The 13,108-nt window shown below is 44.0% G+C and overlaps 1 protein-coding gene across 5 annotated transcripts in view; it reads left to right on the top strand.

The window, feature by feature from the left end:
* Positions 1-12,653, top strand: part of LOC147885340 (deoxyhypusine hydroxylase-B-like) — a 197,124-nt gene extending 184,471 nt beyond the window's left edge. For 2 of the 5 annotated variants that reach the window (XM_087396494.1, XM_087396493.1), the window contains exon 8: positions 12,264-12,647. In XM_087396494.1, coding sequence (XP_087252620.1) covers positions 12,264-12,296 — 33 coding nt within the window. In that variant the 3' untranslated portion in view covers positions 12,297-12,647. Of the gene's footprint in view, positions 1-12,263 lie in introns of all 5 variants that reach the window. The other 3 variants (XM_087396491.1, XM_087396492.1, XM_087396495.1) reach the window with 2 other exon arrangements.
* The last annotated feature ends 455 nt before the right edge of the window (positions 12,654-13,108 follow it).

Here is a 13,108-nt window from a genome sequence, read left to right as displayed (position 1 = left end):
CACGGCCGATTCTACAGAAGACTCTACGTGACGACGAGGTTGATGCAAGCAGGCCGAGACGAGCTGCGACTCTTGCACTCCAAAGCCCCTGCAAGCAATAGCCAAGACCACATCGGACAACCTTCTCCTTCAATGCTCAGCCGACGGAATCAGCTTACCGACGCTCCTCTGCAATGACCCGACCAGCGCTCCAACACTGCAACGAGCAGCTCTACAAAACCCACGGGCCAGCTCCAAAGCTGTGTGCCTCCAACGAATTCTTGAAGACGGAGCAAGTGACGAAGGCTCCTCTACTAGTGGCTCTTAGCGGCATAGATGGTCTTGAATACCTCACGGTCGCCTTAGAGCATCTGTTCTCATAGCCAGTAGGCTTCTCCATAGCCCGACTCCAAAACGCTTCGATGAAGACACCTCCAACGTCTGTGCTCCGTCGCCGTTCCGTTCGTGACTCCGTCTCTGAGTAGCTATCAGAAGCCAAAGATTTTATAACCTTAGGCCACATGGCAGATAAGGTGTGGTTGAGTAATTGTGGTAAAAATTCACTATGGTTAGATTTTTATTAACAATGATTAAGTTTGCTTAGACGTGGGTTAATTAACTGAAGTTCAGAAATTGCCGCGTGGCATAGTGCCACCTAAGCACACAGTAGCCCTTGCTAAGCACAGTTTGAATTCTGCATGTGAATCCCTGTGCCACATCATTAAAGGCCCTCTTCTTCACAGAAACTTCGAGAAGCCGTAACTTGAAATCCAGGAAGAATTTGGACATGCTCCAAAAAGAAAAAGTGATCGTCTTTTTTAGCTCTACGTGCCTGTCAAGTCAGAATCATTGTATGCAATTAGACACTGCCAATATTGAAAGAAATCAATTGGTAAGACCTTTGCAACAAATGACAAATCAAAGCATGAATGCACACATCATTGTCATAAGCATGCCAAAAGCGCAAGTGTATGAGATGACCATAGCACGAAGCATGGCATCCACACATAAAGCATCAAGGCACATGGAAGAACAAAGCATCATGCATGAAGCTACACAAGGAAGAAGATTGCAGATTGAAGAACAAGCAGGTCAACTACACAGCATCGTCATCAAGCCATGAGCCAAAAGGTGACATCAATGGAATGTATTGAGAAACAAAAACCTTGCCAACCTTGCCTATATTTTGTAAATCAAACTTGACCACCTGAGAGTAGCTATATGAAAGCACCTAGGGGAGGATTTGATCTTGTAACTCACATTTGACCACCTTGCAGTAGCCAAAGGATCATGGCACCAAGGGGAGGTGTTGAGAGTTGTGGCGCCATGAGCCCATGTAGAGCAAAGGTATGAGTAAAGGGTAAGCTGCCACATGGCATGGAGGAGATATCTCACATGTGAGCAAGCAAATGGATGTAAGTACCCTCACCTATAAAAGGGAGGTTCATTTGAAGTAATATCAATCAAGCACTTTGCACTATCTCAAGATTCTCTTTATGAGTCCAAGCTAATCTATCTTGGAACCTAATTGACTTGAGGTACATGTCATGAGCACTCTCTTCATCACGTCTCCACATAGGTTCCATCCACCTTAGAGTGCTCCATAGATCCTGAGGCATACATGTTTTGTCATTTTCCGTTAGCGTGGATTTAAGATGAGCAAGACAAAGTCCACCTCGCAGCACCTCATCTTACGGGTGAGGCGGTGACTTGGTGGCAATATTGGGCTAGTAAGCATACTGACCCAACAACGTTTAAGACGAATTTCGTTTGGGCAATGTTTGTGGCCGACCTCAAAGCTCATTTTCTCCCACCCCAATATATGCTTAACTTGGAGGATGAGTTTTCTCGTCTCTCTCAGAATGGTTTGCCTGTGTTGACATACAGTAACAAGGTCATCACGCTGGCGCAGCAGTTGGGTGTGACGGAGAGCGCCAAGATGAAACAATTCATTCGAGGATTGGACACCAACATCCATTATACCATTTAGAACTTCGACCCGCCGGATTACAAGCGGGCGTTGACTTGCTCTATTCGCTCAGGTTTGGGAGATAATACAAAAGACGAGGAGCCGTAGCCCCCTATTCGAGCTCAAAGCATCTCCCTCTATTCGTCATTTGAGAGCCATTCCTTGGCACTCCGTTCATATTCATGGCATGCGTGCCACCTACAAAAAATTTTGCTACTTTCAGCTCACAATCCCCCCTTCATTGATGCTTGTTACCTAGCACGTAGCCTGCTCTGGACAATGTCGTACGAGATATTGCTACCAAAGCTGTTGCTCGTTTTGAACTAGCATCTATGTAGTTGTTGCAAATTTACGTCATCTTCCATGTGAATCTGTCCATATAGATTCATTGTATTGCTTCTCGTACTGCTTGCTATAAAATTTGCATATTTGCAAGCCTAGTGAGGCAACACACTTGTGCATGTGTTGTATTGTGCTTAGTTCGCATTGCAATTTTTGGGTTTGCCCCTTTTTGAGTCTAGTGTAGAGACTCAAGGCCATTTTTTGGATCTCTGGACTTGGTGTGAGTCAAAGTTTTAGGACAGCTTGCAAGCATTTTCTGAACATAATGGTTCAGCAAGAAGGGGATGCATTTGGGGTTTTTGCCCAAGTTGGTAGGTTGGGTGTTTCCAACTACTCTTTGTGGATCTTAATGGTCAAGAATGTGCTTGTGGAGTTATGTCAAAGGGAATAGCACTCATCGAGTTGATGTTCAGAAGACACCTCAAGGAGATGTTGGATGAGGTGGTGGACAACAAGCTCAAATTGTCTAGGCACAACACTTAGGAGCACCAGAGATGCTCAGCTGTGTCTGTGAGTGTTGTGTTGGGGGAAGAGGTCATCTAAAACCGCCATGTAAGCATGGGACACTCTAGAGAGCATGTTCCAAGACAAAAACGAGGCTAGGGTATCGTTTCAAGAGATGGGTATCTAATGTTAAGACACTTTAGACAATTTAGACATCTACTCTCCTAGAAGACACCTTTAGACACTTTTGCAATAAAACACTTTGGAAATTGGACTTTGAGCTGACGATGCCATCTTTCGTACATGCATGGCGCGCCTTAGTGCTAGTCCCCTCCAAACCCGACACCACGCTAGTCGCTAACTAGCAAAACTAGACTCTTAACTTTTAAGTCTTGAGTCTTGACTCTTAGCTACAATGCTAAGTGTACTAGCAGCAGTTAGCTATGCTAGTAAGTTGTAACCAAAGTCCAAAGCTATATACTTGTATACTTTTATATGGATTTTTAAATTAAATAATTATAATTATAAATAAAATGATGTGTCTTAAGTATCTTATCTTTAAGATGCTTTAGACACCTGAGTTTGAAGCGTGTCTAACATGCTGTCTCTTAACATGTCTTATAACCATGCAAGAGACAACTTGATGGCATTAAGATGCATGAAGGTGATTTGATATCAGAACTCTTAAACAAAGATCCAGTAACTTTGTCAGCACCTACTCAATATTGATGAAGTGATTCCAGACAATCAGGTCATTTCCATCACTTTGAACTCTTTGCTAAAGTCACTCAACCTGTCTATGAGGGGTAATCCCAACCCGCTCACATTCTAGGAATTGTTGCATGAAGAGTGGTCACAAAAAAACATGGCAATTGGCTCATGTGGAGTTGATCAAGCCCTTATTGCCAAAGGCAGGGGAAAACTTTATGCTCATCATTATCAATCTAGGAATGATTCAGCTCAGTTATCAAATAAAAAATCAGAAAATGCAGGCAAACTGTATCAGGAGATAGACTAATTCACACTCTCTCCTGCTCACTACTAACTGAACTGTGAGAAGGAAGAACTCCATACACAAGTATGCTGTAGATGTGAGTGAGAGAATCAGAGGGAGCGAATAGAGGGCCTCCGAAGAGGGAATATATAACTATCAATGAATGCCCAAAGGGCTGAATACAACTGTATGAAGGGATGAAACCCTCACTACAAAACTGCAATGGAACTAGAACTGTAGAGATGAGGCGAATATTCACTGGATGATCCCTGCGAACCTTGCTGGTCTGCTGCTGGGAGTCCTGGCTGTTGAGCTGAGCACTGAAGGCCCAAAGGTGGATGAGAACTGAGGGATCAAGCTTTTATAGGCTCCCTTGGGTCGCCGACTGCCTGGATCGACCCCTGCTCTGCTGCACTGACCTTGTAAGGCTGATGTGGCAGTCAGCGCTGACTGCTGCATCTGTGCTGATGTCATTGTTGCCACGTGTCAGCTCCTGCATGCCTGCAACTGCTCCTGCACTGCCTACAACTGTCTGCTAAATGTGTGGCAGCCTGCTGACGTGGCTGCTTGTGTGGCAAGGGCTGCACTGGCTGTCTTAGTGGCAGTCCAGCATGGCCACGGCCTTGTGGATGCCCGTGACATCCCCTTCTGTTGAAACTCGGACTAGGGTAAGAAAAAGGCTGTCTTGTACGCTGCAAGGAGGTCTGGATAATCTCGTGCTTCGTGGGAGCTCCTATGCTTGAACTTGACTGCATACAAGCGTTGTCGATTACCTGTCCCTGTTTTGAACCGATGAAGTAAAATCTGCTTAGGTTCAACAACCTTGGTCTCATCAACAATTTCAGGCTGCTCCACGTCTAGTACTGTGCTAAGTGCTGGACCCACATATGGTTTGAGCCATGACACATGAGCATGGTCCATGTTGAAGATAACTGCAACTTCATGGCCACATCATTCACAACCTTGATGATTGGAAAGGGTCCAAAACTCCGATGAGAAAGCTTCAAGCACTTCCTTCCGATCTGCTTGAGACGCTTTTTCATGATCCGAAGATAGACCCATTGCCCTTCCTTGTAACTCACATCACGCTTGTGCTTGTTGGCTTGCGTTCGGTAGGTCTCATGGGCTTTGGCAATGCTGTCCTTTATTGACTCCATGATCTGCCCATAGGTCTCTATGATACTATCGGCCTCGTCTACCTTCTCGGTTGTCTTGGTGAAAAGGGACTTGAATTTCGTGCTGAGGGTTGCTTCATAGGGAGTCCGACCCACACTGAAAGAATGGGTGTTGTTCAAGATCCCTTGAACTAGGGGTAAACACTGTTCCTAGCGGGACTAAGCATCTGCAACATCGCACTTCAATGATGACTGGTCATAGACTTGTGTCTTGCCATGTGATTGCAGATGAAAACTGCTGGAGAAACTGAGTTTGGTATCAAAGTTGTTGTATAGGGCTCTCAAAAAAGGACTTGTGAATTTAGAATCCTTGTTGGGTACAATGATATGGGGCATGCTACACATCCCACCATCTGAGAAAAAGACGAGCTGTGTCCTATGCATCCTTGTATGGAATAAGCATGACAAACTTGCTAAACTTGTCCATAATGGTCAGGCACATGGTGTTCCTGGTATCAATAGCTGGTGGAAGGTCCGTAGCTGAGCTGCTCAAAAGGCATATCAGGGGTTGGAGTAATCTTGGTAGCTTCTCGTGGGATACCTTCACTTGCTGGCACATGTGGCAATTGAGATACACACTAATGAACACCATTGTGTAAATAAGGCCAGAAAAATTTGCTCTCTAGAATGCATGCAACTGCTCTGTGTCCACCTGCTAGAGAAGTGCATGTCATACAGGATGGTAGCACGTTATGGGGGCAACACACAAAGGCATCCTTTGAAGAGCCACCACGTGTCACGCATAGCACAGTTGCATGGGCGTGCGTCCAACATGACTTTGTACCAAGGCGTTTGAAAATGTGAATCTGAATGGTACTGGTTGTGCATATCTGCTATAGAGGTCTCCTGTACTATGGAAATAGAGGTGACCATTCCTCGTCTACTAAGAGCATCCGCCACAACATTCTCTGATCCTGGTTGATACTTGATCATGCCGCCAAACTGCTAAAAAGTCTGGCTCCATTTGGTTTGGCGAATGGACCACTGAGCAAAGGGCATGATCTGAAGCCATCGCAAGGCTTGATGATCTGTGCAGACTGTGAAATCCTGACCATAGAGAAAATGTTTCCATGTCTTGAGGGCATGGATAACTACACATAACTCCTTGTCATAGACTGAGTATTTGGTCTCTATTGGAATGAACTTGCATCCCTCGAATGCGATTGGGTGACCATTGCTCCATGCTTAATCGTTGGCATTGGTCCGTACATCGAAGGGTTGATCCCATTGTGCCAATGCTAGGCATGGTGCTGTGGTGACTATCTCCTTCAGCTGGTCGAAAGCTAAAAGAGCTGCTAGAGTAAAGGTGATAGGCTGCTTTCTGGCTTTTACTCCCTGTAAAAGGTCAGTGATGGGAAGTGTTGTCTTAAAGAAGTCCTTGATTGTATGCCTCGCAAATGCCCATAAACATCCGAACCTCTTGAGCTATGGTAGGCAGCTCCCACTCCACTATATCTTTCACCTTCGCTGGGTCCAGGCGAACACTTGTCAGATTGATGATGTATCCCAAGTAATGCACCTCTTCCAAGAATAAACTTCTTTTCTTAGTGTTGATGTACGACTGGTTGTCCTTCATAAGTTGAAGAACTTGCTGAACGTGCTTCACATGCTGCGCTGGATTCTTTGAGAATGTCAGAATGTCGTCTAGAAGGACAAAGACTGTCACCATAATGTAAATATCCTAAGTCAAAGTACAGTTGACCATTTATCTGACCATAATTAAAGAGTTTTTATATGTGTTAATTATGGTCAAAGAATTGACTACGTTCAAAGATACTTGACTCTGGTCAAGTAAATCTGGTTTCGGTCGGGAGACTTGGTTTATTACCAAGAGGGTTAACTGCGATTAACCGGAGAACCACAGAGTTGACTACGGTCAAACTGTTGACTTCGGTCAACGAGACTTGGCATGCGCTAAGAGGGTTAACTACGGTTAACCAAGATGTGCCAACTTCGGTTGGAGAGACTTGACTATAATTAAGGCGCCTCAACCCTTGGTCAAAGCCTCTTAATAATAATCAAGAGTGCTGACTTCGGTCAACCAGAGAATAAATATATATTTTTATATTTGTTATGTGTGCACATGTGTTCAGTGGGACGCCCACCGTGACTAGAATTAGTCCACAATGTGTTATTTGCATTCAAAGCACTAACAATTAATGGGTATCATGGTGGTGCGCTTTAATTAATTGTTGCAGGTACTAGAAAGAGTGATTTTCCTAAGCGCAATGGAGCCTAACAAGAGTCTAGGAGGCGGTTCGCGTGACCAAGTACTTGAAACAAGAGAGAGGCTTGCCACTTGCTAGAACCCAATTCAAGAGTATGGCTGCATCGACCTGCTGAATTCTCCTTTCACTTCCTCTGAGGTGACTTACTAATTGGAGTTCCAATTATGTGTAAGGTTTTTGAAAACCTTCCAAGAATCCATAGGGAAGCATTCCTTCTCTCCCATCTAGACCACTACATATATTGAGAAGTACCAAGTGGTTTGCCATGTTCATCTAGTATACTATCATTCCACATGACAAGCTGCCTATCAATCTCTTACCGAGAGGAAGGGAACTCTCCTAAGAGTACTCCTGAAGTTGGCTCAAGATTTTATTATAGCAGCCATAAAAGGGGGGAGGGAGCCCTGAGATGGCTGAGGTAAAGATCCTCCTGGTACTATCCATCCAATCTCCACTTGTGGAAGGAGTGTAGAGCTGTATGCATTAGGTTCTTATCTTGGGTAAAATCCTTTGAACACCACCTTGCGAATAAGGATCTGCTCTACAAGGTTCCCGTCCTGGCAAAAGTCCTTTGACCACCACCTTGCATATTACGGTTGTGCTCTGCAAGTTTGGATCTATGGTATTGAGGCCTCCTTCCCGCGTGGGGAGGATCAAAGTCTCCCAAGCCACCCTTGCTCTGGTATCTGCTGAACCATCTAGTCCACTCAAAGAAAGGCCCATATCGGCCTTTTGAGCTGAGTGATACAATCACTAGAATGGCACCAACAAGAGGAAACAAACCATGCTGTGGCCAGCAATACCTAGTTGACCACCACCATCCTAGAAGCAAAGTTAAGTTTGGCTGAGCTCCAAAAGAGGAGTTTTCTCATGATACTCTTCAACCCAAGTGCAAATTGTTACAAAGGAGAGATGCCCACACTGACATGGCAGCCAACTATCTTACGAAACCACCCCTCTGAATCCACGTGAAACCAAAATCAGCTCCCTAATCTAGAGTGTCCTGGTCATTAATCCAAAAGCAAGTGCCAACAATTCTTCTTATCCCATTAGAGGATATAATGCCATCATTAGTTGATGAACCTTGTGTCTTCTAGATGTACTTCTTTCAGTTCCCTCTTTATGTAAACGAGATTATGCCTGTCACTTTTGACGATGACAGGTGTATAGTCATGGACCATGAAATGGATTATAATATGGTATTGGCACTTGTACTAGGGGTTATACCGGCTAGACAGATTTGACAGCAACAAGCATAATAGTTGTTTGGCAACCATCTCTACTTCTGCTTTGAAAGAGGCAGAGTTATGGCATGCTAGATTTGGGCATGTAAACCATGCAAGTTTATAGCTATGAGGGAGAAAAAATGGTACTAAATATGCCTTTGCTAGAATCACCTCCCAAACATGTAAGGGATGTATTTTTGGAAAAATGCATCGGAATGCTTTCCCCAAGGATAGATCAGTCAAAGCTGATAGGAACCTACAGCTCATTCACAGTGATGTGTGTGATCCCATGAGGACACTATCACTTGGTAGGGATCTTTATTTTGGGACCTTTTTTAATGATTACTCCAGATTTGTTTGGGTGTATTGCTTGAAAGCAAAATCTGAGGTATTCATGTGTTATCAACAAATTTTGCAAGGGTTGAAAGTGAAATAGTTGCAAAGTGCAAACCCTCCGTACAGATAAAGGGGGGGGAATATATGTCTGATGCTTCAAAGCTTACTTGAATGAGAAAGGCATTAAGCATCAGTGCACAATACCATATACACCTCAGTAAAGTGGTGTTGCTAAGAGAAAGAATAGGTCTCTGATGGAGTTGGCCAGGTGCATGATCAAATCAAAGTTGTTGCCACAGAAGTTTTGAATGGAGGCAATCATGTGTGCTGCACACGTTCTGAACAGATGCCCCACGAAAGCTTCAAAGACCATTACTCATTTTTGAGGCATGGTATGACAGGAAACCCAAATTGGACTACTTTAGGGTGTTTGGATGCTTAGTCTTTGCACATGTGCCTCAGCAGATGAGAGGCAAATTGGATGATAATGTTGGAATATGGAAGAAAGAACTAGAACTAGAAACTAGAAATGAAATGACAAGACTGAAAGACAAGAAATACCTTGAGAAGAGTGTAGACAAGACACAAGCTAGACTGATAGATTACAATGATGTGACCCATTGAATATATGGGCCAAAGTACAAGACATAAAGCAAGAGTGCTTATGGGATAATTATAGAAGTGCCACATGGCACATACTCAAGACATAAAGACTAGACTTAGACTTAGACTATTGTAGACTAGGAAATAGTACACTTAGTGTGCACTTATCTCCAACACCCTCCTTAAGTGGACACTAGGAGTAAGACAGAAAGACAAGACTAGAAGACAGACATAAAGACTGATAGACTGAGAGACAAGATAGAAGACATGACAGACAAAAAATCCAGAGACACCCCTCCTCAAGTGATATCCTCGTATGGGTCCACAAGGGTAGGGACAAGATGGATCTAAAACACAGTCAGATTGATAGACAAATAGACAGACAGACAAGACTAGATAGACAGAAGACTGACTGTAGACAAATAGAAAGACCAAGACACTAGAACCCCTTGACCTACATCATCGGTGGTCAAGGTGGTACACAAGACATAAAAGTAATCAGAAAGCCCACTTCTCATCATGTGAGGAAGGAAGAGCAGGATCAGCTGATGGAGATGTTGCAGCAACATGGGCTGAGGTAGATACAGGAGCTGATGTAGAGGTTTTGGAGTAGCAGTCCCTCTCCCGGTGATTATCACGGCCACAAATGGTGCATGGATGAGCCTTGAAACAGTACTTCTCCGTATGATTAGTTTTGCCACAATGGGTGCAAGGACAGTGTCTATTCCTTAATCCCGGGCAGAGGTAGAGGTGTAAAATGATGCAGATCTCAGTGAAGATGGAGCTGGAGAAGTCAGCCTGTGCAGGTACGGAGAAGTTGGAGAAGTCGGTCTGTACGGATTCCGTACAGTCGTACGGACTGTACGGACAGCTGGCGGCGTACGGCGGCATACGGATGGCGGTGTACGGATGACGTTGTACGGATAGTAGGAGCGGGTGCTAGACTGCGCAGATCTGTCGGTGACAGCAGATGTTGCGCAGATCTGGCGCTCAGATCTGTGGCTGAGCTGCGCAGATCTGGCGCAGAGATTTGGAGCAGGCGTACATGCAGCAGGGTCGCCAGATCTGGAGTAAACAGGAGCAGCTCCAGCAAAAAGGCGCAGAGAATGGAGAGGTGTGCGCAGCATTGGCGGGGCAGACAGGTGCAGCATGGACAGCGGCCTGAGGCTGAGATGAAGAGGCAGATGTGTAGAAGGGGGCACGGTCCAGATGTAACGGCCAACAGGGGCAGCAGGCGGAGAGAGAGGTAAGCTGAAAGGAGAAGACGAAGCTATGGCTGCAGCAGAGTGAGAGGAGAGGAGAGGGGATCTACATGCTCTGATACCATGTTGGAATATGGAAGAAAGAACTAGAACTAGAAACTAGAAATGAAATGACAAGACTAAAAGACAAGAAATACCTTGAGAAGAGTGTAGACAAGACACAAGCTAGACTGATAGATTACAGTGATGTGACCCATTGAATATATGGGCCAAAGTACAAAACATAAAGCAAGAGTGCTTATGGGATAATTGTAGAAGTGCCACATGGCACATACTCAAGACATAAAGACTAGACTTAGACTTAGACTTAGACTTAGACTATTGTAGACTAGGAAATAGTACACTTAGTGTGCACTTATCTCCAACAGATAAATCTGTCAAGTGCATTTTAAAGTTACCGCCTCTGTTAGTAGGATGTGAAAGCTCAGATCAATCCATAATTTACTTTGAAAAACAGCTACACATAGGTTCACATGATGTGTTTGATGGTTTGCTCCCACTGACAGTGGTTAGCAGTCCAGAACAGCCAGTGGAAAATCAGCAAATGCAGCATGAACAGAAGCATGTGGATGCGTTAGATCAGGTCAATGATCAGCCCAATATTCAAGATGATGTGGAACAAATCATTAGGTAAGACAGAACAGCAACTCAGGAAGCTAGATCAGTCTCCAGGTGGCTGATTCAAACTCTCCAGGAGTAAGCTTACTGATCCTCTCACTAGCAGACTCGAACTGCCTCACAGTTCCATCTCTGCAGAGCCTTGTGCTGCTATCCTTACCCAGCCCAATAGATACTTAGCTACAGCCCCACATCCAGCCTGCACACTGTGCATACTGTCAGCCAGTCTTTTGACCAGGGTGGCCTCATTGGCTGCCCTAAACTTAACCGAAGACTGCCCACGGGGCAGTCTTCCCCGCTCCCTCTTCACATGCTCAGTGGCACAATAATTACCCATATTGCTACAGGTATCAAGCCCCTTTGCACTCATGTAGGGGCTAACAGGTGGGGCGTTGACCCTATTTATCCAACACTAATGTCATTAGTGACAATGCCATTGGTGGGTCTGTCTAATTGAAGGCACCCATGGACAAGCTCTGGTGGGCTGGATTTGTCTGGTTGCTCAATGTATATGTTGCATGCTGCTAGTCATGTGCATCTACTGTAAAATCACCGTTCATGAGTGTACTCTAGAACCCCACGAGTACAGATGTAGTATCATCATGCTCTGTCAAGGTTCCTAGAGCAAGGTTGTCAGTGCTTGGCTGTTTGCAAGCTTGAACTTGAGTAGAGGCATCCCATCAAAATATTCTATACAATGAGTGGGAGGTGGATCTAGAGAGTTCCCTCCTCTCTAATCGTTTTTAGCCCTCTGTAGGTCCAAACAATCTAGCAAAATCTGGCCTTTATTATAGAGAAGACTCAGATAGGGCCCTAGAAAATTGCAAGAGAAAAAGGATGAATATGCATTGGTCAGTGTGTTAGGGACATAAAGCAGGTTCTAATGAGGATATGCACGTGTGATATTACTCCTCTCTTTCTTCAAGATTATATTCCGTCTGATCCTGACCAACTGTCGAATAGGCAGTGGTCAGTGTGTATGGCAGATAAAGCAGGGTCTAATGAGTATATGCATGTGTGATGTGGCCTTTATCTTCCTGGTGTGTCTGACCCTGAACTAAATTGTGGTTGTCTTCATGTTTTGCAGTATCTGTACCTTGAGTCCCCAAGTGCATTTTAGCATCAAGGCTGCTGGCAGAGAAGCACAGGATGCTAAGGCATCAACATTCTGCAACCATTGTTTATTACGTGTTTTTCATGCCTATCAGTTATAATTTTGATATCTTGATGACTGTTTAATATACTCTGTAGTAGTACCTCATTTGAAAACATCGACAGACTGTAAAATCTCTATTGATTCAGAAAGGTACATCATGGACTTTGTGTTGTGTCTGGAAGCACATAAAACTAAAACTAATGAATGGTTTATACATTGAAGATCTACAGATCATGGTATTGAGAAAATCTCTTTGTAGATTTTTGATCTTTAGAACAACAAAAATTCTAAATTTGTATGATTGGACTTATTCTAGTCTTACAAAGGTTTATTGAGAATACAGGAATCTCTTAAAAGCAAGAACAAGGATGCAAATAGCTGAAATTCTCATGGTTGGCATATCCACGAATATAATCTTGTTTATGGGAGCTGGCAATTTTCAATATTCAATTTGATGCTCGTTTTTCTTAACTTGCCAGTTTTTTCTATGGGCCCTCTTGTTGTCCTAATTTTAAATTGCAGCTTGTCCCTTTTCAAATATACGTGCTGTTGTGAAGATTTTGGAGACAATTTGAAGAGTGAGCTAATGTGGCGATCCTGTACCTCATGAAGTTGAGGCCTCCAGAAGTTTTAAATTGGGAGATTTATTTGTGCTCCACTGGATGATGGCCTTGATTTTCCTCCAAGATAATTGTCTTTGCATTTTTGTAAGATATTGCAGACTGGTATCCGGTATTAATAGAGTTTATTTCTTTTCCCACGTTTTTAGGCGACTT

This window comes from Dipteris shenzhenensis, chromosome 25 (genome assembly GCF_047967505.1).
Source record: "Dipteris shenzhenensis isolate YYH24624 ecotype China chromosome 25, Dip_SZ_1.0, whole genome shotgun sequence".
NCBI classification, from domain to species: Eukaryota; Viridiplantae; Streptophyta; class Polypodiopsida; order Gleicheniales; family Dipteridaceae; genus Dipteris; species Dipteris shenzhenensis.
This window is presented reverse-complemented; position numbering and strand designations above follow the sequence as displayed.